General features: G+C 41.6%; 1 protein-coding gene and 1 non-coding gene across 3 annotated transcripts in view; both read left to right on the top strand.

The window, feature by feature from the left end:
- The first annotated feature begins 22,277 nt into the window (after window positions 1-22,277).
- Window positions 22,278-22,350, top strand: TRNAR-CCU (transfer RNA arginine (anticodon CCU)). The gene has a single exon. It is a non-coding gene; the product is annotated as a tRNA-Arg (tRNA).
- A 2,939-nt stretch (window positions 22,351-25,289) lies between these two features.
- The window catches only part of PIN4 (peptidylprolyl cis/trans isomerase, NIMA-interacting 4), a 95,064-nt gene continuing 94,819 nt past the window's right edge, over window positions 25,290-25,534 (top strand). The window contains exon 1 of one of the 2 annotated variants that reach the window (XM_022565585.3): window positions 25,290-25,397. In XM_022565585.3, the coding sequence (XP_022421293.1) occupies window positions 25,355-25,397 (43 nt within the window). In that variant the 5' untranslated portion in view covers window positions 25,290-25,354. The remainder of the gene's footprint in view (window positions 25,398-25,534) is intronic. The other variant, XM_022565584.3, reaches the window with a different exon arrangement.

The raw sequence follows: 25,534 nt of genomic DNA, 5'->3' as shown, positions 1-25,534 counted from the left end.
AAAAACAGAAATATAGATCACTGGAACAGGATAGAAATCCCAGAGATAAACCCACACAGCTATGGTCACCTAATCTATGACAAAGGAGGCCAGAATATACAATGGTGCAAAGACAGCCTCTTCAATAAGTGGTGCTGGGAAAACTGGAGAGCTACATGTAAAAGAATGAAATTAGAACACTCCCTAACACAATACACAAAGATAAACTCAAAATGGATTAAAGACCTAAATGTAAGGCCAGACACTATAAAACTCTTAGAGGAAAACATAGGCAGAACACTCTTTGACATAAATCACAGGAAGATCTCTTTTGACCCACCTCCTAGTGTAATGAGAATAAAAACAAAAATAAACAAATGGGACCTAATTAAATTTAAAAGCTTTTGCATAGCAAAGGAAACCATAAACAAGACGAAAAGACAACACTCAGAATGGGAGAAAATATTTGCAAACGAAGCAACAAAGGATTAATCTCCAAAATACACAAATGGCTCATGCAGCTCAATATCAAAAAAAACAGACAACCGAATCAAAAAATTGGCAGAAGACCTAAACAGACATTTCTCCAAAGAAGACATACAGATGGCCAACAAACACAGTAAAAAGTGCTCAACATCACTAATTATTAGAGAAATGCAAATGAAAACTACAATGAGATATCACCTCACATCTGTCAGAATAGCCATCATCAGAAAATCTATAAACAATAAATGCTGGAGAAGGTGTGGAGAAAAGGGAACCTCTTACACTGTTGGCTGGAATGTAAATTGATACAGCCACTATGGAGGACAGTATGGAGGTTCCTTAAAAAACTAAAAATAGAACTACCATGTGACCCAGCAATCCCACTACTGGGCATACACCCAGAGAAAACCATAATTCAAAAAGATACAACCATAATTCAAAAAGACAAATGTTCACTGCAGCACTATTTACAATAGTCAGGACATGGAAACAATCTAAATGTCCATCAACAGAGAAATGGATAAAGAAGATGTAGTACACATATACAATGGAATATTACTCAGGCTTTTTTTTTTTTTAAAAAATTTATTTATTTATTTATGGCTGCATTGGGTCCTCGTTGCTGCACATGGGCTTTCTTTAGCTGTGGTGAGCAGGGGCTACTCTTCATTGCAGTGTGCGGGCTTCTCATTGCGGTGGCTTCTGTTGTTGCGGAGTACAGGCTCTAGGTGCGTGGGCTTCAGTAGTTGTGGCGCATGGGCTCAGTAGTTGTGGCGCACGGGCTTAGTTGCTCTGAGGCATGTGGGATCTTCCTGGACCAGGGTTTGAACCCGTGTCCCCTGCATTGGCGGGCAGATTCTTTTTTTTTTTTTTAACATCTTTATTGGAGTATAATTGCTTTACAATGGTGTGTTAGTTTCTGCTTTATAACAAAGTGAATCAGTTATACATATACATATGTTCCCATATCTCTTCCCTTTTGCTTCTCCCTCCCTCCCACCCTCCCTATCCCATCCCTCTAGGTGGTCACAAACCACCGAGCTGATCTCCCTGTGCTATGCGGCTGATTCCCACTAGCTATCTATTTTACATTTGGTATATATGTCCATGCCACTCTCTTACTTTGTCACAGCTTACCCTTCCCCCTCCGCATATCCTCAAGTCCATTCTCTAGCAGGTCTGTGTCTTTATTCCCGTCTTACCCCTAGGTTCTTCATGGATGGACCTAGAGTCTGTCATACAGAGTGAAGTAAGTCAGAAAGAGAAAAACAAACACCGTATGCTAACACATATATATGGAATCTAAGGAAAAAATAAAAGGTCATGAAGAACTTAGGGGCAGGCGGATTCTTAAGCACTGCGCCACCAGGGAAGCCCTACTCAGCCTTAAAACGGAAAGAAACTGGGTCATTTGTAAAGATGTGGATCGACCTAGAGACTGTCATACAGAGTGAAGTAAGTCAGAAAGAGAAAAACCAATATCGTATATTAATGCATATATGTGGAATCACTGGTATAGACGATCTTATTTACAAAGCAGAAATAGAGACTCAGACGTAGAGAACAAACGTATGGATACCAAGGGAGAAAAGGAGGGGGGGTGGGATGAATTGGGAGATTGGGATTGACATATATACACTATTGATACTATGTATGAAATAGATAACTAATGAGAACCTACTGTATAGCACAGGGAACTCTACTCAATGCTCTGTGGTGACCTAAAAGGGAAGGAAATCCAAAAAAGAGGGGATATATGTATATGTATAGCTGATTCACTTTGCTGTGCAGTATAAACTAACACAATATTGAAAAGCAACTATACTCCAATAAAATTTTTTTAAAAATCTTGTAATAATCTATAATGGAAAAGAATCTAAAAAGGAACGTATATATAAGTATAACTGAATCACTTTGCTGTACAGCTGAAACTAACACTACATTGTAAATCAACAATATGTCAATTACGTTTTTAAAAAAGAAAGAAAAGGTGAGAGTGCATAATACCCTGAACACAGGAGGAAGGGTTGGTTGACTTTTTATAGGCGTGAAGACAGTTCTTCCATAGTAACAGGACAGAAGGAAGAGTATTTGGGCACAGCCACGGTTGCATGGACTGGTGTGGATATAGGAGCCTGAGGAAGTTCATTTTTGGCTGCTTCAAGTTTCTCAGTGAAATAGGAAGCAGAGCCATCAGCTGAGATGGTGTGGCCTTTTGAGGGGAGGGGTCACTCTCTCTGGAAATAACAAGGCAATGTGGAGGTCAAACAGTGACCTGGGATTCCTTTCTCCTAACTCCTTCTGTTTGGAATGGAAACAGCCACACCTCTCTATCCTAAAAATAACTCTTCTTGGACATCACATCACTTTCCAGCTACCATCCTGTGCCTCATCTCCTTTCATTAAAATTAACATCATGATACAAATGAACTTATTTACAAAACAGAAACAGACTCAGACATACAAACTTATGGCTACCAACGGGGAAAGGGGGAGAGGGGATAAATTAGGAGTTTGGGATTAACAGATACACACTACTATATGTAAAATAGATAAAACAACAAGGTCCTACTGTATAGTACAGGGAACTGCATTCAATACCTTGTAATAACCTATAATGGAAACAAATCTGAAAAAGAATCTATATATGTATGTATGCATAACTGAATCACTGTGCTGTACACCTGAAACTAACACAACATTGTAAATCAACTATACTTTGATTTTTTTTAAATCAGTTAGGATAGGAAAATCTTTAATATTAACTACATTTATGACTAATTTATTTCTTTCAAGGGTTGATAATGGAAACAAATTTCGATTTTTGATCTCTCATGAGTGAAAGTCTCAACTGTGCACTGCTGTGTAAAATAATATTTTGTGAATATTGCAACTTATGAGAAGCCACTTTTTTTTACATATTTTAAAATTATAATACCTCAGTCAAATTCTCCTAAGGAAAGTTATCTATTCTCTGGCTGTGCTCAATATCAAAATAACAAATATAAGACCAGTAGGTATTGAACAAGAAAAAAAATTAACATCATGAAAGAATCATCAGCACTGTCCAGCTCTGTCCTTCATGTGCCACCCACTCACAACTCTCTCTGATCTGAGTTCCCTCCACCACGTACACACGCCATCCTGAGGACCACTAAGGACCTCCATGTCAAAAAAAAAAAAATCGGGACTTCCCTGGTGGCAAGTGGTTGAGCGTCCGCCGGCCAGTGCAGAAGACACAGGATCAAGCTCTGGTCCGGTAAGATCCCACATGCTGCAGAGCAACTAAGCCCGTGCGCCACAACTACTGAGACTGTGCTCTAGATCCTGCAAGCCACAACTGCTGAGCCCACGTGCCACAACTGCTGAAGCCCGTGCACCTAAAGGCCGTGCTCCGCAACAAGAGAAGCCACCGCAATGAGAAGCCCGTGCACTGCAACGAAGAGTAGCCCCCGCTTGCCGCAACTAGAGAAAAGCCCGCGTGCAGCAACGAAGACCCAATGCAGCCAAAAAAATTTTAAAAATCCAGCGATGCTTTCAGTCCTGTCTTATACCTCTGAAGCACTTGGTACTCTTGAGCTTTTTTTCTTCTCAAAAAGCTTCTCGGGCTTCCCTGGTGGCGCAGTGGTTGAGGGTCTGCCTGCCGATGCAGGGGACACGGGTTCGTGCCCCGGTCCGGGAAGATCCCACATGCCGTGGAGCGGCTGGGCCCATGAGCCATGGCCGCTGAGCCTGCGCGTCCGGAGCCTGTGCTCCGTAGCGGGAGAGGCCACAGCAGTGAGAGGCCCGCATACCGCCAAAAAAAAAAAAAGCTTCTTCTTTTGGCCCCCTTGACATTGCACTCTCCTGGTTTCCCCACTCACTTATCTGACCGCTCCTTCACAATTTCCTTTTCTTCTCCCTCTGCTCTTTTTTTATTATTATTATTTATTTGGCTGCGCCGGGTCTTCCTTGTGGCACGTGGGATCTTCATTGTGGCATGCAGGATCCTCTTTTTTTTTTAGTTGCAGCATGTGGGATCTAGTTCCCTGACCAGGAATCGAACCCGGGCCCCCTGCATTGGGAGCATGGAGTCTTAGCCACTGGACCACCAGGGAAGTCCCTCTCCCTCCACTCTTATTTTAAGTTGGAGTCCTCAGGCCTGTATCCCAGGCTTTCTCCTCCTTCTCCTTTACAAGCTTTCCCTGGGCTGTCTCAGTCACACCTACTGCCCCTCTCCTTGTGGTTCTTCCCTCAGTGAATTGTGTCACCATCCACTCATTTGCATGAGCCAGGGGCCTGGGCACCTTCCTAGATGTCTCTTCTTATCTCCTACATCCAATAAGCTTTACAGATTCTACCACCTAAATATCTCTCATATGTCTTTATTCTTCATTTTACTTGTTGCCATAGGGGCTGAATAAATATTGAGAAGCCTATCATTCTATTCTATTTATTTCACATGATAAAAAATAAGCCTCATACCATACTAAGAAATCGGTTCCAAGTAGACAAAAACCTAAATATGAACAGCAAGAATATAAAGCTTTTGGAAGATAATGAATGAAAATATCTTCATGACCTCAGAATCGAGAAAGATTTCTTAAGTAAGATATAAAACCACTAACCATAAAGGAAAGTTGATAAAATTCAACTACTTTAAAACTAGGAAACTATTTAAAGAGTGAAAAGGTGAGCCACAGTAGAAGAAGAGATATTTGTAACACATATAACCAACAAAAGGCTGGTACTCAGAATACACAAAGAACTACAAATTAGTAATAAAAACAAAACTCAGTAGAAAAATGGGCAAGGGACTTGTATGGGCTCATGATAAAAGAAGAACTCCAAATATCCAATAAGCATGAAAAGGTGCTTAACCTCATCTATCAGAGAAATGAAGAACGAGGGAAGAGGGAGGATGAATTACCAAGGGGCAGGGGAACTTCTGGAGGTGATGGGTATGATCATTATATTGATTGTGGTTCTGTTCACAGATGAGTATACTCATCAAATTGTCACTTTAAATACGTGCAGTTTGGTGTACATCAATTATACCTCAATATAGCTGTAAAATACACACACACACACACACACACACACACACACACACACAATAACATACCATTTCACATCCACCAGACTGGAAAAATATTTTTTTTAATTTTATTGAAGTATAGTTGATTTACAATGTTGTGTTCATTTCTCCTGTACAGCAAGTGACTCAGTTATACATATATATTCTTTTTCATTATGGTTTATCACGGGATATTGAATATAGTTTCCTGTGCTATACAGTAGGACCTTGTTGTTTACCCATTCTATATACAATAGTTTTTTTTAAATTTTATGGCAAAATATCTTTAAGTCTGACAATAACTAGTGTTGAGGAAGATGTGTAGGAATAGAAACTCTGATACACTGCTGGCGGGGATCTGAATTCAACCACTTCAGTTAAAACAGTTTATCTATTCAAGTTGAAGGTACACATCCCCCAAGACCCAGCAATTCCACTCCTAGCTATATATCCTAGAGAAATGTGTACCTATCTTTCCCAAAAGATACACAGAAGATACATAGCAGCATTGCACATAACAGCCCAAACTGGAAACCACCCAGCAGTCCATCAAGAGGAGAACGAATAAACTGTGGAATATTATAGAGCAATGACAATTAAACTACTGCCACATGCAACAACGTGTATGGAGCATACAGATATAAAGTTGAGCAAAAGAAGCAAGGCACAAAGGAACACATACGGTATGATTCCACTTATGTAAAATGCAAAAATAAACAAAACTACGCTCTTGTTTAGGGATGCACAGATAGATGATAAAACTATTTGTGAAAAAGCAAGGAAATTGCTATCATAAAAGTTAAGAGAGTGGCTCCTTATAAGACGAAGAGTAAATTGTAATTGGTGAGGGCACAGGGGAGGCTTCTAGGGTGCTGACAAAGTTCTAGTTTTGGACCTGGGTAGTGGTCATACTGGTGTTCGTTCACTTGTAACAATTTTTACAAGTGTACAAACTGTACATTTGTTTTACTTTTCTGTATGCATACTTTTCTGTATGCATGTCTGTGTATTATATTTTACAACAAGAACATTTTTAAAAGACCTGGGATACAATTCTGAGTTGCACCAAATTTAAGGGAAGGGCTGCAGGAAAAGGAGTCTAGGAAAAGAGACGGGGGAGGCGGCAACCCAGGAGAGAAGAAGCTGCCAAATTTCCAAAGGAAGTGGACCACAGCACCAACCCTTATTCACCCCTGCTCCGCAGGATGCATCAGAGCAGGTCTGAGAGCCACCAGCCTGGGTCTTTGCAACCATGATAGGAATACGCTTGCATGAGAGGAAAATGAGCGAAGGCACAAACAGACGGGAATACTATTAGGAGGCAAACATATGGGGAAATGTCTACTCTTCCTTAATGAGAGAAGACATATAAAATTTTGAAAACTGAATGGCATTTTTTTTTGCCTATTATAGTAGCAAAAATTGAGGGGAAGAGGAAGAAATCACAATATGTCAGGCTGGAAAGAGTACCAAATTGATGCCTGGAGTTACTGGCTGCTGACGCTATGAATAAACATGATCCCTTTAAAATAAAATCTGGCAATTGCATCAGGAAATTGTAAATGCTCATACCTTCTTATTCAGTAATCCTACTTCTGGGAATCTATGCTAGGAAAATTATGCAAAGGAAGGAAAATGTTATATGAACGAGTCTGGAAGTGACTCAAGTATCCCTCAACAGGGAAACCATTGAATAAACTTTGTTAAGCACCACTAAGTAAAAATCATAATTATGATAATGGGAAGGAAGGAAACTAACATTTATTTAGTGAACTTCTTAACATGTATACTATACTAAGTGCATTACTTTATCTAGTTTAATGCAGCCACCTCCAAAGTCTTTTATTGTTACTTTCATTTAAATATAGAGAAACTGGGACTTCCCTGGTGGTCCAGCGGTTAGGACTCCACACTCCCAACGCAGGGGGCCCGGGTTTGATCCCTGGTCAGGGAACTAGATCCCGTATGCCACAACTAAAGATCCCGCTGCTGCAACTAAGACCCAGCACAGGCAAATAAATAAATAATTATTTAAAAAAATATGGAGAAACTGAAGCTCAGAGAAGCAAATTAGCTTGCCTAAGATTACACAGCTAGTGAGGGGTAGAACCAAGATTTGAGTACTATGTCTGAATATGAAACCTCTGTTATTTTCACTCCATTACACTGCAACATGAAAACAAATACTTCTGCTAGCATTTCTTTAAGTATTTTTTTCCCAAAACACATAAGACATTACTAATAGGTCTTCTTAATACAGATTTAAAAGGTTTCTTTAGTAGTAACTGGACTTCTCAGAGCCTTTATTATACATTTATTCATTTGACAAATATTTATTGGGTATATCAGACACTTAGGTGTTGGGGATACAGCAGTGAACAGAGACACAAGATCCCTGACCTCATGAAGCTTATATTCCAATCAGAAGAGGCAAAATACAAATAAATATGCCAAATTACTTCAGACTGCAACAAGTGCTGTGCAGGGAATTGACAGGGTGATATGGGAGATGGGAAGTGAGAGGGAAGGGCTACTCTAGATGGGTTAATCACAGAAGGTTCCTCTGGGGTGACATAAAGGAGCCTGAAGGGAGAGTCTTCTGGGCAGGGGAACAGCAAACGCAAAGACCCGGATGAGGGAGAGAGTTTGTTGTTTTACAGGAATAGAAAGAAGCCGACATGACTGGGAGAGAGTGAGTGAAGCAGAGTGACCAAGCTAAGGAGTTGGGATTCTATTCCAAGAACAAAGGAAAGCCCTTGGAGGGTTTTAGGAGGGTTGCTGACATGATTTGTTTTTTGTTTTTTGTTTTTTTCAGAACTGTTCTGGCTGCTCTGTGGAGAACAGAGTGGAGTGAAGCAAGAATGAAGGCAATAGACCAGTAAGGAGACTACTGCTTCAAGCCAGGCAGAGAGGACAGCAGCTTGGGCCAGGGAGGCAACCATGGAGATGGGGAGAAGTGGAAGGATTTTGGTTATGTTTTGAATATTGGACCAACCAGACTGTCTGGTGACTTGGAAGTGGATGACAAGTGAAAGGGGGGAATCAAGAATGACTCCTGGGCTTCCCTGGTGGCGCAGTGGCTGAGAGTCCGCCTGCCGATGCAGGGGACACGGGTTCGTGCCCCGGTCCGGGAAGATCCCACATGCCACGGAGCAGCTAGGCCCGTGAGCCGTGGCCACTGAGGCTGCGCATTCGGAGCCTGTGCTCCGCATAGGGAGAGGCCACAACAGTGAGAGGCCCGCGTACCGCAAAAAAAAAGAATGACTCCTAGTTTGAAATTAACATATACACACTACTATGTATAAAATAGATAAACAACAAGGTCTTACTGTAGCACAGGGAACTATATTCAATGTGTTGTAACAACCTATAATGGAAAAGAGTCTGGAAGATAATATATATATATTATATATATTATATATATATAATTTATATATATAAAATATAATATATATTATATATAAATTTATATATATAATATATATAATTTATATATATATATATAACTAAATCACTTTGCTGTATACCTGAAGCTAACACAACATTATAAATTAACTATACTTCAATTTTTAAAAAATTGATTATTAGAAAAAAGAATGACTCCTAGGTTTGGGGTTTCAGCAGCTGTATGGATGGTGGTGCCATTTATTAGGATGGTGAAGATTTGAGAAAGAGCAGATTTGGGAAGGTCAGAGGAATGAATGGTTATGTTTTATATATACTGAATCTGAGTTGCCTATTAGACATTCAAAGGGTGATGCCAGTGGACAGCTGGATATACAGATGAGCAGTTCAGGGCAGTGGTCAGGGCTGGAGAGAAATTTGGGAGTCCTTAAAACATCGAACTCATCGATGGATGAGTTCACCTAGGGAGCAAAAGTAAATAAAGAAGAGGACCCAGGATGAGCCCTGGGGCTGTCCAGTGTTTAGGTACCTGGTAGAGAAGCAACAACCAAGAAAGGAAACTGAACTGTGAACTGTCAAGAGAAGAGCTCTAGATTGCAGTGTGCCCAAGCCTTCTTGATCACGGAAGCTTTTTGTCATGGGGCAGCTTGTGCTCAGCAAAACACATGAGGGAAATGCTGGCTTATGCTACTGTAAGTGGAGAGGCGGGCTACAAAATGATGTGCAAATTATGATCACACCCATGTACAACCATGTACAGAACACGCCTGCACGTGTGCTCAGTAAACATTTGTTGACTGAATTAAGAATGAAAAGTAACATACATATGGTATCACAACCACTACAAGGGGATAAACAAAAATGACAGTAATTGTTAGTAGTGAGATATGATTAGAAATAGTTTTTTCAAATTTTCTGCAATGTTTTATTGCCTATTTTTTTCTAACGGTGTTTTGCCAATTCCATGCATCCATCTGTCTCTGCTGCATTCAGGGCCACTGTTCCCAGACACTCTAGGAATCTGCCTGTTCTCTCCTGTTCACTTTGGAATCCTTGACACCTGTTTAATTTTAATTCCATTTAGTGCCATCAATAAATATTTACTGAATCACCTTCAGCCTAGAGAGATGATAAATACATGGGGCCCCTGCCCTCATCTTGCTCACAGTCTAAAGGGAGATAAATGTGTAAACCTTACTCAAAATCTACTTCCCCTCTAGCCCCTCTTGTTCAGTCTATCCCTGAATTTTGACACCTGTTTATTCATACTTTCCTGCTTCAAGCCAATTCCCTCCAGCTTCCAGCTGTGGCCCTAGCCCTGCCCCTCCAAATAGCCCATTCACATATCTAATGAGGGTAAATAAACTCCACTGGCAAATATCTGGAATAAAAGGTTACAGTGGAGTTTCTACCACAGAGGTGATTTTCTGAGTCCCTGCATGAAATGTCTTTTATGGACAATTGTTCGTTGCTGTTAAATGTGTCTCTGTGTGTGTGACTTGCTTCTCTTTGTTTTTGGAATAGCTTATAAGGGTATGATTGGTTTTGCTAGGAGAAGGCAACTTACACTGTAAAACACCCTACCATCTACCAGGACAACATTTCACAGAGCTTTGATTATGTTAATTAATACATTTTGCCAAAAAAGAAAAAATACTGGCTCATGCAAACATAGTAATTGTTTATGTTTGTTGAGAGTGTACCATGTGTTAAGCATCATTCTAAATGCTTTATTCAAATTAATTCTTGTAATCCTCCTAATGTCCTATGAGGAAGATACTAGTATTACTCTGCTTTGCAGACGAGGCCAGAAATATTAAGTAACTTACCTGTGATGTTACAGCTGGTAGGTGACGAAATTAGGATTCATACCCAGACAGGTGCCACCCTCACCATACTCACTGTAAACCTACTCCCATATACAGATACATCCTACAACACTTTTTGTATTGTTTTAAGTCAATTAACATTGGCTACCACCTGATTCATACTAAGCTCTTATAGCAGACCTAGCATACTTTCATATCATGGAGTTAGAAGTGGCAAAACTTTGAGACACCAAAATGTCCCATTAGAACATGTGAACTTCATATTCTTTTTAGACAAAAGCATTTTGTTGAGGTTACAAAAGAGTAACATGCCTAACTCTGCTAAAAAACAATTACTATCTTGAAATGTTTTAGATGTAATCCTAGTCCCAAAGGAGCTAAACCCCGCAAAGGCCTGTAATTAATTTACTTTGCTTAAGAAATGTTTCAGCAGAGCAAAGACTAGCACGTTGGAACCTTGCCATGGCACTGTTCCCTATAAAACCAATTTAGTATTAGGCCAGAGGCCTTGGATGGGATCCAAAGGGGGTTTATTTCTGAAGTAATCGGAGACCCTTGCTAGATGGTGACTTCCCTTCCTGAGGCAGTACTATGGCCTGAATACAGAGGAAAATGTTTTCTAGGACGATCTTGTTAAACTATTAGCTAATTAAGTAATCAAGGCAGCTCTTTTAAGAATAAAAGGTTAGTAGAGAAATAGGCGCCCTTACACATGGTCAGTGGGAATGTTGGCTGGTCTTCTCTCTTTGGAGGGAAATTTGACAATTACTACCTAAGTTCAAAACGCACACATCCTTTGCCCCATGTGCGGGAATCTATCCTAAAGACATCTCACATCTGTGCAAAATCTACATTCAAGATGTTCATTGCAAATAATGCCATTTGCAGCAACATGGATGGACCTAGAGATTATCATACTAAGCGAAGTAAGTCAGAAAAGAGAAAGACAAATAACCATATGATATCACTTATATGTGGAATCTAAAATATGACACAAATGAACATATCTACGAAACAGAAACAGACTCACAGATATAGACAACATACTTGTGGTTGCCAAGCAGGGGTGGGTGGTGGAGGAGGGAAGGATTGGGAGTTTGGGATTAGCAGATGCAAACTATTATATGCATAGCACAGGGAACTAAATTCAATATCCTATGATAAACCATAATGGAAAAGAATATGAAAAGGAATATATATACATATATATATATGTATAAATGAATCACTTTGACACAACATTGTAAATTAACTATACTTCAATAAATTTTTTTTAAAAAGATGTTCTTTGCAGCACTGTTTGTCATAGCAAGAGACCAGAAATAATCTCTAAATGCAAATCAATAGGAAACCAGTTAGATAAATTATGATACGTCCATACAATGGAACTCTATGCAGCCATTAAAAAAGAGAAAATGTCCATACAATGGAATATTACCAGTAATTTTAAAAAGAACACAATCAAAAAAATGGGCAGAAGATCTAAATAGACATTTCTCCAAAGAAGACATACAGTTGGCCAAAAAGCACATGAAAAGATGCTCAACATCACTAATTATTAGACAAATGCAATTCAAAACCACAATGAGGTATCACTTCACACCAGTCAGAATGGCCATCATTGAAAAAATCTACAAACAGCGAATGCTGGAGAGGATGTGGAGAAAAGGGAACCCTCGTACACTGTTGGTGGGAATGTAAACTGGTACAGCCACTACGGAGAACAGTATTGAGGTTCCTTAAAAAACTAAAAATAGAGCTACTATATGATCCAGCAATCCCACTATTGGGCATATATCTGGAGAAAACCATAATTCGAAAAGATACATGCACCCTAATGTTCATTTCAGCACTATTTACAAGAGCCAAGACACAGAAGCAACCTAAATATCCATTGACAGAGGAATGGATAAAGACGACATGGTACATATATACAATGGAATATTACTCAGCCATAAAAAAGAATGAAATAATGCCACTTGCAGCACCATCGATAGACTGAGAGATTATCATACTAAGTGAAGTAAGTCAGACAGAGAAAGACAAATATCATATGATATCACTTCTATGTGGAATCTAAAAAAATGATACAGTTGAACTTCTTTACAAAACAGAAACAGACTCAACAAACTTAGAAAATAAACTTATGGTTACCAAAGGGGAAATGTTGGGGGGGGGAACAAATTAGGAGGTTGGTATTAACATAAACACACTACATATAAAATAGATAATCAACACGGACCTACTGTATAGCACAGGGAATTCTACTCAATACTCTTTAATAACCTATATGGGAAAAGAATCTGAAAAAGAATAGATATATGTATATGTATAACTAAATCACTTTGCTGTACATCTGAAACTAACACAACATTGTAAATCAACTAGACTCCAATATAAAATAAATTTTAAAACAAATAAATAAAAAGAACGAACTGCTGCTACTCACCAAAAGAAGCCAGATACAGAGGAATACCTACTATACGGTTCCATTTATATGAAGCTCAGAACTTCTCTTTCTGGACAAGATGGAGTAACAGGGACCAGATTTATCCTCCTGTCCAAAATTAAAAAAAATAATAGACAGAATATATGAAACTATGGATTATCGTTTTTAAGACACTGAACATCAGAAAATGAAGGATAGTGATCCCTGAGAGACAGAGAACAAAGTAGGTAAGCCCTACAGTTGCCCCAGCTACTACTTTGTGAGAGTTTCCAGGCTCTGGTGCAGGGAGGGGGAACCCAGTTAGAATCCAGTGGACTTTCTGAGTTGGGTAAATGGAGCTGAGAGTCCAAGAAGACCAAGGCAGCTAGAGTTCGCAGGACAGTAGTCCAAAGAGGAGGAAACCACATAGAAAGAAAGAACCTCAGAGATCTGTAGAAGGTACTCCCCAAGTATTCAGATGAATACTGATCAGTCTGGAGGAAACTGCCTGAAAGGAGTAGGAGCAGAAATTGCTGGCGCTTACATAGGACTATAAACAGTTCATGTTCCCACCAAGAAGAGCTGCAAAACTCCTGACTCATGGGGAATTGATTAGAGTCCTCAGAAGGCTATTGCCTCAGTAGTAGGGTCAAATTAGATCTAGACTGAAGCCTATTCTGGGCCCCGTTTAACAAAACTTAAAAATAAGCCTCAAAGGAATCAAACTGTTTCCAAGTAACTTAACTGCATCCCAGAACCTAGCTCAAGAATCTTTAAAGGAATAGAGAAATCTAGCACACACAACATAAAATTCAATGTCTGGCATCCAATCAAATATTAACATCGTGTAAAGCAGAATTCCAAAATGGCTCCCCAAGACTTCCTGCCCTAATCCCAAGAACCATAAATATGATAATACACCCATGATTATGCTAAGCTTCATGGCAAAAGTGATTTGGGGGATGTAATTAAGGTCCCTAATCAGCAGACTTTGAGTTAATCAAAAGGGAGATTATCCTGGTTGGCCCAGTCTAATCACATTGAGATCTTAAAAGCAGTGTTTTCTCTGGCTGGTAGTAGAGGAGGACCTGAGAGAGATTCTAAATGTGAGAAGGATTCCACACACCATCATTAACTTGAAGATGGAGAGGGCCAAGTGTCAGGGAATACAAGTAGCTCAAGAAACAGAGAGTGGCCCAAGGCTGTCAGCCAGCAAGAAAACAGGGACCATAGCCCTACAGGGGCAAGGAAATGACCTTCAGTCACCTGAATAAGTTTGGAAGCAGATTCTTAGCCAGAGGCTCCAGATAAGAGCCCAGATCAGCTGACATCTTGATTTTCAGTTTGTGAAACCCTAACTAGAGAATCCAGCCAAGACCACCCAACTTCTGACCTACATAACTGTCAGATAATAAATAGGTATTGTTGTTTTAAAGCACTAAGTTTGGGATTTCCCTGGTGGTCCAGTGGGTAAGACTCTGTGCTTCCACTGCAGGGGGCACAAGTTTGATCCCTGGTCAGGGAACTAAGATTCTGCATGCCGCGTGGCGCAGCCAAAGAATAAAAATTAAAAAAAAATTAAAGCACTAAGTTTGTAGTAATTTGTGATTTTTTTAAAAAGACTAATATATGGACTTTCCTGGTGGTGCAGTGGTTAAGAATCTGCCTGCCAGTGCAGGGGACATGGGTTCGATCCCTGGTGCGGGAAGATCCCACGTGCCACGGAGCAACTAAGCCTGTGCACTATAACTACTGAGCCCACGTGCCACAACTACTGAAGCCCGTGCGCCCTAGAGCCCATGCACCACAACTACTGAGCCCGTGTGCCGCAACTACTGAAGCCCGTGTGCTCTAGGGTCCGTGTGCCGCAACTACTGAAGGTCGTGTGCCTAGAGCCCATGCTCTGCAACAAGAGAAGCCACTGCAATGAGAAGCCCACGCACCGCAACAAAGAGTACCCCCTGCTCACCACAACTAGAGAAAGCCCACACGCAGCAATGAAGACACGACGCAGCCAGAAAAAAAAAGGACTAATATAAACCATATGTAAAGATGCAAGAAAATACAACGCATAAAAAAAGAAAAATCAATCAACAGAAACAGAATCAGATGATCTATTTAGTAGACAAGGATGTTAAAACTGTGATTATAACTATCTTCCATATATTCAAGAAGACAGAGGAAAGAATAAGCACAATAAGAAGAGAAAGAAATGATATTTTAAAAGACCCAGATTAAAATTCTTATAAATAACTGAGAGGAAAAATATTCTAGATGAAATTAATAGAAAATTAAATACTGCAGAAGAAAAGATTAATGAACTTGAGGGCAGATAAGTAAACTTTAGAGCAAAGAAAATTACCGAGGACAAAGAGGGAAATTACATAATGATAAAAGGGTTGGAGGAGTGATGGGAGCAAAATGGCAGAGTAGGCAAATCCAAATGCCTATCCCTCCACAGAAACCTTGAAAAGCAAGCAGAAATGATCAGAACCAACTTTGTCAGAACCCTGGAAAATAGTCAAAGGTTTATATCAACCAAGCAAATGCTGAATAAAGAAAAAGGTAACTTTAAAATGGTAAGTAGGAAAGCTTCATGGCTTTGCCCTCGCCTCACTTCTTCCCTGACTGGGTAGTGGTCTTGAAGATGACAACCTATGTTCCCACCGTGCAGACCTCATCCCTGGTTCCAGAGGGAATAGAGAAGACCTTGCTTGCAAATTATTTCGTTTGTCTCTTCTAAGCTGTCTGGGGGCTACCTGAAGGACTGAACTTGGAACTTGCTCAGAGTAAAAAGGTAGCAGGCATTGCTTGAAAACCTGCATCTTTCCAGGGCAAAAGATTATGGTTGAGACATACAATAGACCACCTAAGGCCTAGGATAGAGTTTCTTTGGGAAATTAGGGCATGAAAGCACCTATGTATACTGGAGAGCTTAGAAAGCCAGATGTATGCCCAGGACAGAATGCATGCTCAGAAAAGATCTGAAAAGATCCTAAGCTTTCACCTCTGGCTGATCTCTAAGCTCATAGTAAGCAGTAAGTGAAGGCTAAGGCAGAGCTGTAAATGATCAGGCTAAGTGTTGAAAGGGTGACCCAGCACAGAGCCAAACCACAAATACTGGGAGAGAAGCTGTTTGTTTGCTTGCTTTAGTTCCTGATGTTCAAGGAAACTTATGTCCAATACTAGCTGAACACAAGCTAAAGGAACAAAGACTTCAGGGACCCAACAAAAAGGTAAGTAAGCAGGCTAACAGACATATTATGGGAGTCCCAGAAGGAGAGCAAACAAAAAGAAGGAAATAATAAAAATAGGAACAAAAATCAGTGAAATTGAAAACAGAAAGACAATAGAGAAAAATCAATGAAACAAAAATCTTGTTCTTTGAAAAGATGAATAAAATTGGCACACTTCTAACAAGACTAGAAAAAAGAGAGAAGATACAAATTATCAATAATAGAAAAGAAACAGGGACAAACCCTATGGATATCTCTACACAGATAAATTTCGACATTTTGATGAAATGGACCGATTCCTCTGAAGAAAATTGCGTATGTAATTAAAAACTTGTCCAAAAGAAATATTCAGGTCTGCGGACTTCCCTGGTGGTCCAGTAGTTAAGAATCTGCCTTCCAATGCAGGGGACACGAGTTCAATCCCTAGTCAGGGAACTAAGATCCCACATGCCATGGGGCAACTAAGCCCGTGTGCAGCAACTACTGAGCCTGTGCGCCACAACTAGAGAGCACACTGCAACAAAGAGCCTGCTCACCGCAATGAAAGATCCCACATGCTGCAACAAAGATCCCACGTGCCGCAACTAAGACCCCACGCGGCCAAATAAATAAATATTTTAAAAAAGAGAAATATTCAGGTCTGGTGGTTTCACTGGACAGATCTACCAAAATATCTAAAGAAGAATTAATACCAATCCTATATAATCTCTTCCAGAAAATAGGAGGGAGCACTTCCCAACTCATTTTGTCAGGCCAGGCCCTGATACGATAACCAAAGACAGTACAAAAATTAAACTACAGATCAATGTCCTCCATGAATATAGATATAAAAATCCACAACAAAATATTAGCAAATAGAATTCAGCAATATATAAAAAGAATTATATAGCATAATCGAGTAGGGTTTATTCCAAGGATGCAAGGCTGGTTCAATATTTGAAAATCACTCAGTGTAATCCACCATGTTAACAGGCTAAAGAAGAAAAAAAATCACATGATTATATCAACTTATGCAAAAAAGGCATTTGACAAAATTAAACACACATTCATTTCTAAAACCCTTAGAAAACTAGGAAGAGAGGGGAACTTCCTCAAGTTGGTAAAGAACATCTATAAAAACCCTACAACTGGGGACTTCCCTGGTGGTCCAGTGGTTAAGACTCAGCATTCCCAGTGCAGGGGGCCTGGGTTCGATCCCTGGTCAGGGAACTAAGATCCCACATACCGCAACTAAGCCTGTGCACCGCAACTACTGAGCCTGCGCGCTCTAGAGCCTGTGTGCTGCAACTAGAGAAGCACGTGCACCAAAACGAAGACCCCACATGCCACGATGAAGACCCAGTGCAGCCAAAATAAATAATAAATAAAAAAATAAATAAAAACCCTGCAACTAACATTATACATATTTAACGGTGAAATATCAAATCTTTTCTCCCGTAAGATTGGGAGCAAGGCAAGGACGTCTACTCTTACCACTCTTATTCAACACAGTATGGAAGTCCAACAGACAAGAAAATGAAACAAAAGGCATACAGATTGGAAAGGAAGAAAAAAATTATCCCTATTTGGAGATAACATGATGGTCTCTATAGAAAATCACAAGAAATCTACAAAAACAAACAAACATAATACCCAACCTTCTAGAATGAATAAATGAGTTTAGCAAGTTCACAGGATATAAGATCAACATACAAAACTCAACTGTACTTCTAAATATCAGCAATGAACATGTGAAAGCCAAAATTAAAATTACAGTATCATGCACAAATCACTCAAAGAAAATGCAAAGGTATAAATCTAAGAAAACATGTACAGAACTTGTGTGCTGAAACTACAAAACATTGATGAAAGAACTCAAAGAAGATCTAACTACATGGAGAGTTATACTGTGTTCATGAATTAGAGGACTCAACAGAGTAAGGTTGTCAATTCTCCCCAAAATGTTTTACAGGTTTAACACCATTCCTATCAAAATCTCAGCAACACTTTTTGTAGATACAGACAAAAATATTCTAAAATGTACATGGAAAGGTAAAAAGAACTAGAATAGCTAAAACAACTTTGAAAAAGAAGAATAAAGTGGGAGAAATTGCTCTACCCAAATTTAAGACTTAGTACATAGCAACAGTAATGAAGGCTGCATGACATTGTGTGATACTGATGGAGGGATAGACACATAGATCAATGGAACAGAATAGAGAATCCAGAACAGATTCACACAAGTACAGTCAACTGATTTTTAACAAAAGTACAAAAGTAATTTAATGAAGAACAGCTTTTTCAACAAATGTTGCTGGAGTAATTGGACATCTATATGCCAAAAGAAAAAAAAGGACTTCAATCTAGACCTCACACCTTCCACAAAAATTAACTCAAATGTATCACAGATTTAAGTGTAAAACATAAAGTTATAAAACTTTTAGAAGAAAATATAGGAGAAAATCTTTGAGACCTACAGCTTCATAAACAGTTCTTAGACATGACACTATAAAAGCAAAATCCAGGGCTTCCCTGGTGGCGCAGTGGTTAAGAATCTGCCTGCCAATGCAGGGGACACAGGTTCAAGCCCTGGTCTGGGAAGATCCCACATGCCGCGGAACAACTGGGCCCGTGAGCCACAACTACTGAGCCTGCGCGTCTGGAGCCTGTGCTCCGCAACAAGAGAGGCCACGATAGTGAGAGGCCCGCACACCGTGATGAAGATTGGCCCCTGCTCGCCACAACTAGAGAAAGCCCTTGCACAGAAACGAAGACCCAACACAGCCAAAATTAAATAAATTTATTTATTTTTTAAAAAAAGCAAAATCCATAAAAGAAAAAAAATTAAGGACTTTTGCCCTGCAAAAAACCCTCTTAAGAGGATGAAAAGACAAGCTTAGAGACTGGGAGAAAATATTTGCAAACCACATATCTGACAAAGTACTCATATTTAGAATATATAAAGAGCTCTTGACACACAATAACAAAAAAAAATCCAATCAGAAACTGGGTAAAAGACATGACATTTATTTCACTGAAGAGGAATTACAGACATCAAATTAACACGTGAAAAGATGTTCAACATCATTAGCCATTAGAGAAATGCACATTAAAACCACAATGAGGGACTTCCCTGGTGGCACAGTGGTTGGGAGTCTGCCTGCTGATGCAGGGGACACGGGTTCGAGCCCTTGTCCGGGAGGATACCACATGCCGGAGCAACTAAGCCCATACGCCACAACTACTGAGCCTGTGCTCTAGAGCCCATGAGCCACAACTACTGAGCCCATGTGCCACAACTACTGAAGCCCACGCACCTAAAGCCTGTGCTCCACAACGAGAGAGGCCACCGCAGTGAGAGGCCCACACACCGCAGCAAAGAGTGGCCCCTGCTCGCTGTGGCTGGAGGGATCCCGTGCGCAGTGGTGAGGACCCAACACAGTCAAAGATTTAAAAATTAAAAAAAATAACCACAATGAGATATCAGTATACATCTATCCAAATGACTAAAATAAAAAATTGTAATGATACAAAATGCTGGCAAGTAGGTAGAGAAGCTGGATCACCCATTCATGGCTGGTAGGAATGTGAAATGGTACAGACACTCTGGCAGTTTCTCACAAAACTAAAATGCAATTACCATACAACTCAGTAATTATACTCTTGGAAATCATCCTAGAGAAATGAAGACTTGTATTCACACAAAAACTTGTACACAAATGTTTATAGCCGCTTGATTTGTAATAGCCTCAAACTGAAAACAACCCAGATGTTTTTCAATGAGTGAATAAATGAACTATGGTCCATCTATGTCATGGACTACTACTCCAAATTATACAAATGGCAGACATAAGCACAGGGTGCTTTGGAAGCACAGAGGAATGCCTAGCCCAGCCTGGAAGAAGGTGGAGAAGAGGGTCAGGGAAGGATTCCAGGAAGAAGTAACACCTGATCTTGCTCTTAAAAGGTAAATAAGGGTTAGCTAGATCAAAAATGGGGAAGGGGTATTCCAGGTAGAGAGAACAGTATGGGCAAAGGCATGGAGTCTTAAGAGAGCACTGTATACTTGAGGGCCTGTAGATGGTAACTCGACATGGCTGGAGCCCAGTGGGGACCAGCACAAGATGAGACTGCAGATGTCAGCAGAAAGGCCCTTGGCCCTCCAGGCTAAGGAGCCTCTCAAATAGTGGGGAGCCACTGAAGGGTCTTCATTGGGGGAGGGTCAGATCTGTGTTTCTGAGAGCTCTCTATCAGTTGCTGGGGAGGGTAGTTTGGAGGTGGTGGTGAGACTGGTGGCTGAGACACCAATGTGGAGGCTGTTCCAATAGTCTGGAGAACATGCAAAAGGCTGCAGCAGCAGGGAAGAGGGCAGGAGCCAGTACAAGAGATGACTGCTGAATCCTAGCGAAGTGTTCATTGTTCACTATAAAATGATGAAGGGTGTGGAAAAAGAGCTGTTTAGGAGGCAGAATCCACTGGACATGGAGACCAGTTCCCAAGGGCACAGAAGACCTCTTCCTAACTGTCCCACCTCTGCCTCGGCTACCTCGCTCTGCCCACTGGCCCCCACCCACACCGTGTTCCTTCTCCTCGCCTCTGTGCTTCTGGGCTTGGGAGGTACAGCACTATAGGCAGAGGCAATCACCTTCTAGATTACTCCGAACCAATACACTGACACATAAACCAGAGGTGAGTTTATTTCTGTCTCATGGTGGGGCCATAACTTGGCCCTGGCACCTCTTGGGCACAGAGGTCCCTGGGAAGCTGACTTGGAGAACAGGCACTCAGAACAAAGGGAACTGGATGTTCTTGAATTTCATTTACAGGATGGCAAAGCCTGGAGCAGTGTCATCATGCAGAGGGTACCAGCTTAAAAGTCACACAGCCCTAAGTTCTGAGCCCAACAGTGCCACAGTCCTTAGCTGTGAAAACTTGAACACATTACTTAACTTCTCTGAGCCTGTGTCTTCAGCTCTGAAATGGCACTGAAGATTCTCGGCCAATAAGACTGTTGTGAAAACTAAGAGAGATTATGAAGATCTCTCATGCCACATATGCCATTTGTGTCACCATTGCCTCAAATGAACACTGCCTCTAAAAAAAATCCTCCTCACTAGACACTGGAATATTAATGTTCTCCAGAAACTGCAGCTCTTTTGCTTAGACAATGCTGGACAAACCTAGATGGAATCTTCTTCTCTGACGCCCTTTTTAAAAAAACAGTTGGGCTTCCCTGGTGGCGCAGTGGTTGGGAATCTGCCTGCCAGTGCAGGGGACATGGGTTCAAGCCCTGGTCCGGGAAGATTCCACATGCCCCGGAGCAACTAAGCCCGGGTGCCACAACTACTGAGTCTGCGCTCTAGAGCTTGCGAGCCACAACTACTGAGCCCATGAGCCACAACTACTGCAGCCAGCACGCCTAGAGCCCATGCTCCACAACAAGAGAAGCCAGGACAATGAGAAAGCCCGCGCACAGCAATAAAGACCCAACACAGCCAAATATAAAAACAAAAAAATAAATAAATTTATTTTAAAAAAAACAGTTGTTGGACTTCCCTGGTGGTGCACTGGTTAAGAATCTGCCTGCCAATGCAGAGGACATGGGTTCGAGCCCTGGTCTGGGAAGATCCCACATGCCGTGGAGCAACTAAGCCCATGTGCCACAACTACTGAGCCCGTGTGCCACAACTACTGAAGCCCACGCGCCTAGAGCCCGTGATCCACAACAAGAGAAGCCACCGCAATGAGAAGCCCATGCACCGCAATGAAGAGTAGCCCCCGCTCGCCGCAACCAGAGAAAGCCTGCGCCCAGCAACGAAGACCCAACGCAGCCAAAAATAAATAAATTAAAACGAACAAAAAAAACAGTTGTTGGGACTTCCCTGGTGGCACAGTGGTTAAGACTCTGTGCTCCTAATGCAGGGGGCCCAGGTTCAATCCCTGGTCAGGGAACTAGATCCCACATGCATGCTGCAACTAAGAGTTTGCATGCCACAACTAAGAAGCCCTCGAGCTGCAACTAAAGAGCCTGTGAGCCGCATCTAAGGAGCCCACAACTAAGACATGGTGCAACCAAATAAATAATAAAATAAGTAAAATTTTTTTAAAAACAGTTGTTCAAAGCTTATCTCATGCCAGACATGTTACAACAGCATGAAGAGGGACAGAAAGTTTTCTGCCCACTGTGCTCAGGAGACACATCCATCCCATCAGCAATATCCCTCCATCCATGGGCCTTGATGGGTGGCTACTTTTGCAGGTGGCTATTCTCATCTACCATGTACTGAATTTTCCTGGTTTCAGTTTCCAAAGGTGACCTTTTTCTACCTTTGTCCCTAGAGTCTGGGGCCCAGAGCTCCCCATACACTGACCTCCTCTGAATGGGACCAACTAGAGCTCTGTGTTTTGTTGCATCAAGGCCCCCTTTCAGAATAAGCTCTGCTGGCATCTCAAATGGGAAAGAAACTGCAGCCCTTTGGTTGTGGAGCAGGTGGGTGGGACAGTGAGTTTGGGTCAAGGTTTGTGAACCTGTGTCCTGGGAAGAGGGCTGCCAGCTTCCCTGCCTGATTTTCCTCATTTAAGAAATGTGTGGAAGAATCAGTCTGAGGAGATAATTAATAGAAAATACGACTGGCAGCCATCCCTGGCTCTGACTCACTGTGCACACTCCTGCAGTCGTTACCATGGTTTCGAGGCTGAAGTTTTCTCTTCTCTGCCCCCCGCCCTGCCCGCCTTGCTGTTCATTCGTCACTCTGCTCCCACAGACTCCTCCACAGCTGGCCTCCACAGACTGGTGCAGAGGCTGTATAGAGGCTAGCTTTTTTGTTGTTTGTTTTACAAATAGCATTATCTTTTTTCTTGAATAAATATATATATATATATACATATGCCAATTCATATAAGCAGAATATAATTTAAACAGAAAGAAAAATGAAAGTTAGCCATAAACTCACATCCCAAAGCTAACACTTAAGATGCTTGTGATGCACACTGCATACTTGAGATCGTACATGATTTTATCAGTCTTAAAGTGCTTTTGACCTCGAAACCCCTGGACCTATGCCCATCATTTTCTCCTTTGAATTACTGGCCTTTAGGCACTGCTTTGGGCACATTCAGCCACTTACATAGGCTCGTTTATTACTGTTGTTGTTGTTATCTGCTGGAATGCACAGAACTCTCACAACGTTCCAGGCACCAAGCATTTGCCAGGTACGTCAGCCATTTAATGCTGGCTCTTCATTGGGGTCTGAACTTTGCTTCATTCCCACTCCAAGACTGCCATAGCCAGTGGTTGCAGGAAAGGCTGTCCCCTAAGAAAAACCAGAAGTAAAGGTGCCCCCTCGGCCTCCTGGCTGTGGATGAACTGGTGAACATGAGGCCATACTGTCATTGTCAACCCGCCCCATCTCCCAGCTGAACTTTGAAAGTCAATACACAGGTGGGATCCACCTCAGAAGTGGGGGAGTAATGATCTCCTCAGCGCTGGATGTGTTCCCCACAGTTGATCACTCCCAATCCAAAACAAGGAGTGCCTAAGCTGTAACGTGTTCAGAAATGACAGCAGTACAACATGAGGGGGCTGCTTGTAATGTATGAGTTGGAGGTGGCACAGTCTCAGAAATACTTGATCTCCCAGTCTGGGCATGAAGCATGCCAAGTCCCACAAGACTGTATCCAAAAACTAAACTCTGAGACGGAGGACCTATACATTCTGGCTGGCAGGGGCAAGCTAGGACAGCTATCTCATGGAGTAGAGGAAAAGCCCTGACCTTATATTGGGAGGAGAGGGGTTGTGGATAAGGGTAAAAAGTTTGAGGGCATAAATTCAAAACTCATTCACCTTAAGCTAACACTCCACAAGCTAGTCGTTGTTTTATGTGCTTTACAAATACGAACTTGTTTAATTCTCTTCACACCCTATTAGAAGGTATTATTATCATCAATTCCATCCTACAGATGATGAAACTGAGCCAAAGAGAGGTGAGGTAACTTCCTCAAGGTCACAGAGCTAGTAACCAAATGGTGGAGCAGCGATTTGAAGCCAGGCGGTCCAGAATCCATGCTTTTAACTATATTACACTGCACCATTACAGAAATTTTGGAAACTGTGCAGAAACATACACTGCACTGGCATCACTGGTCACGTTTTGCTGGATAGTCTTCCTGTCCTCTATAAGCAAATATTATATAGTACACGAGATGCCTTTTCTTAAAAAAAGTATCATATTCTATAGCTTGGTCTGTAACCTTCCTTAAAGCCATTTCTCGTGTCTCTACCGAGAGCTTTACACTAGTTATTTGGGGATATATGTACACGTATAGCTGATTCACTTTGTTATACAGCAGAAACTAACACGCCATTGTAAAGCAATTATACTCCAATAAAGATGTTAAAAAAAAAAAAAGTACCTTTTGAACCCAGTCAACTACAGGCTGCAAAATAAACTTTAAAAACGAAAACCCGTAAGGGAGTGTAGGCCCGTGTGTAGGAGGGCGCAGGAGGGAGAGGCGGCCGCCACTGTTCTTCCTGCTTTGCCTTTGTCTGGCGGCCCCGTGGGATTGGCTATAGCCAGCGCGGAGAGACTGCAGAAGTCCGCGGCTTTCACTACGCACGCATCGAGGAGGTGGGTAGGGAAGCGGGAGACTGGGGGCAAATAAGGGCATGTAGAAGAAGTTCAAAAAGCGCAGAGGCTGGGTTTCCCGCCCCGGCCCCAACCTTTGACTCCGCCCCTCTACCCGGCCCAAGCTCCTTATTGGTCAGACTCTTCAGCCCCCATTGGCCCTAGAGCCAAAGGACCGGGCCTGTCCCAAGATATGCCTGCTTCCGGAGCCACAGTAAGGATGGCCAATTGCGACGTCACTTTCAGGCATATGTTTAGGACATACCGGTGGGGCCTGAAGGGGCTTTGTGCGGTAACCGAAGCAGTTGAGAGCTCGACGGCGAATTTCGGAGATGCCTCCAAAAGGAAAAAGCGTATCTGGGAAAGGGGGGAAAGGTAGAGCAGCCAGAGCAACCAAGGAGAATGGGGTTGGGTGAGGAGCGGGGGGGAGGGAGCAGACCGGGGTCCGGGGTGGAGGCAGCGGGTGGCCAGTTACTAGAAGACTGACCAGGAAGTGATAAGTTGGAGACAGT

The sequence above is a fragment of the Delphinapterus leucas genome, chromosome X (assembly GCF_059928025.1).
Source record: "Delphinapterus leucas isolate spDelLeu-1000000601 "Yukka" chromosome X, BTC_Dleu_Yukka2, whole genome shotgun sequence".
Classification (NCBI taxonomy): Eukaryota; Metazoa; Chordata; class Mammalia; order Artiodactyla; family Monodontidae; genus Delphinapterus; species Delphinapterus leucas.
This window is presented reverse-complemented; position numbering and strand designations above follow the sequence as displayed.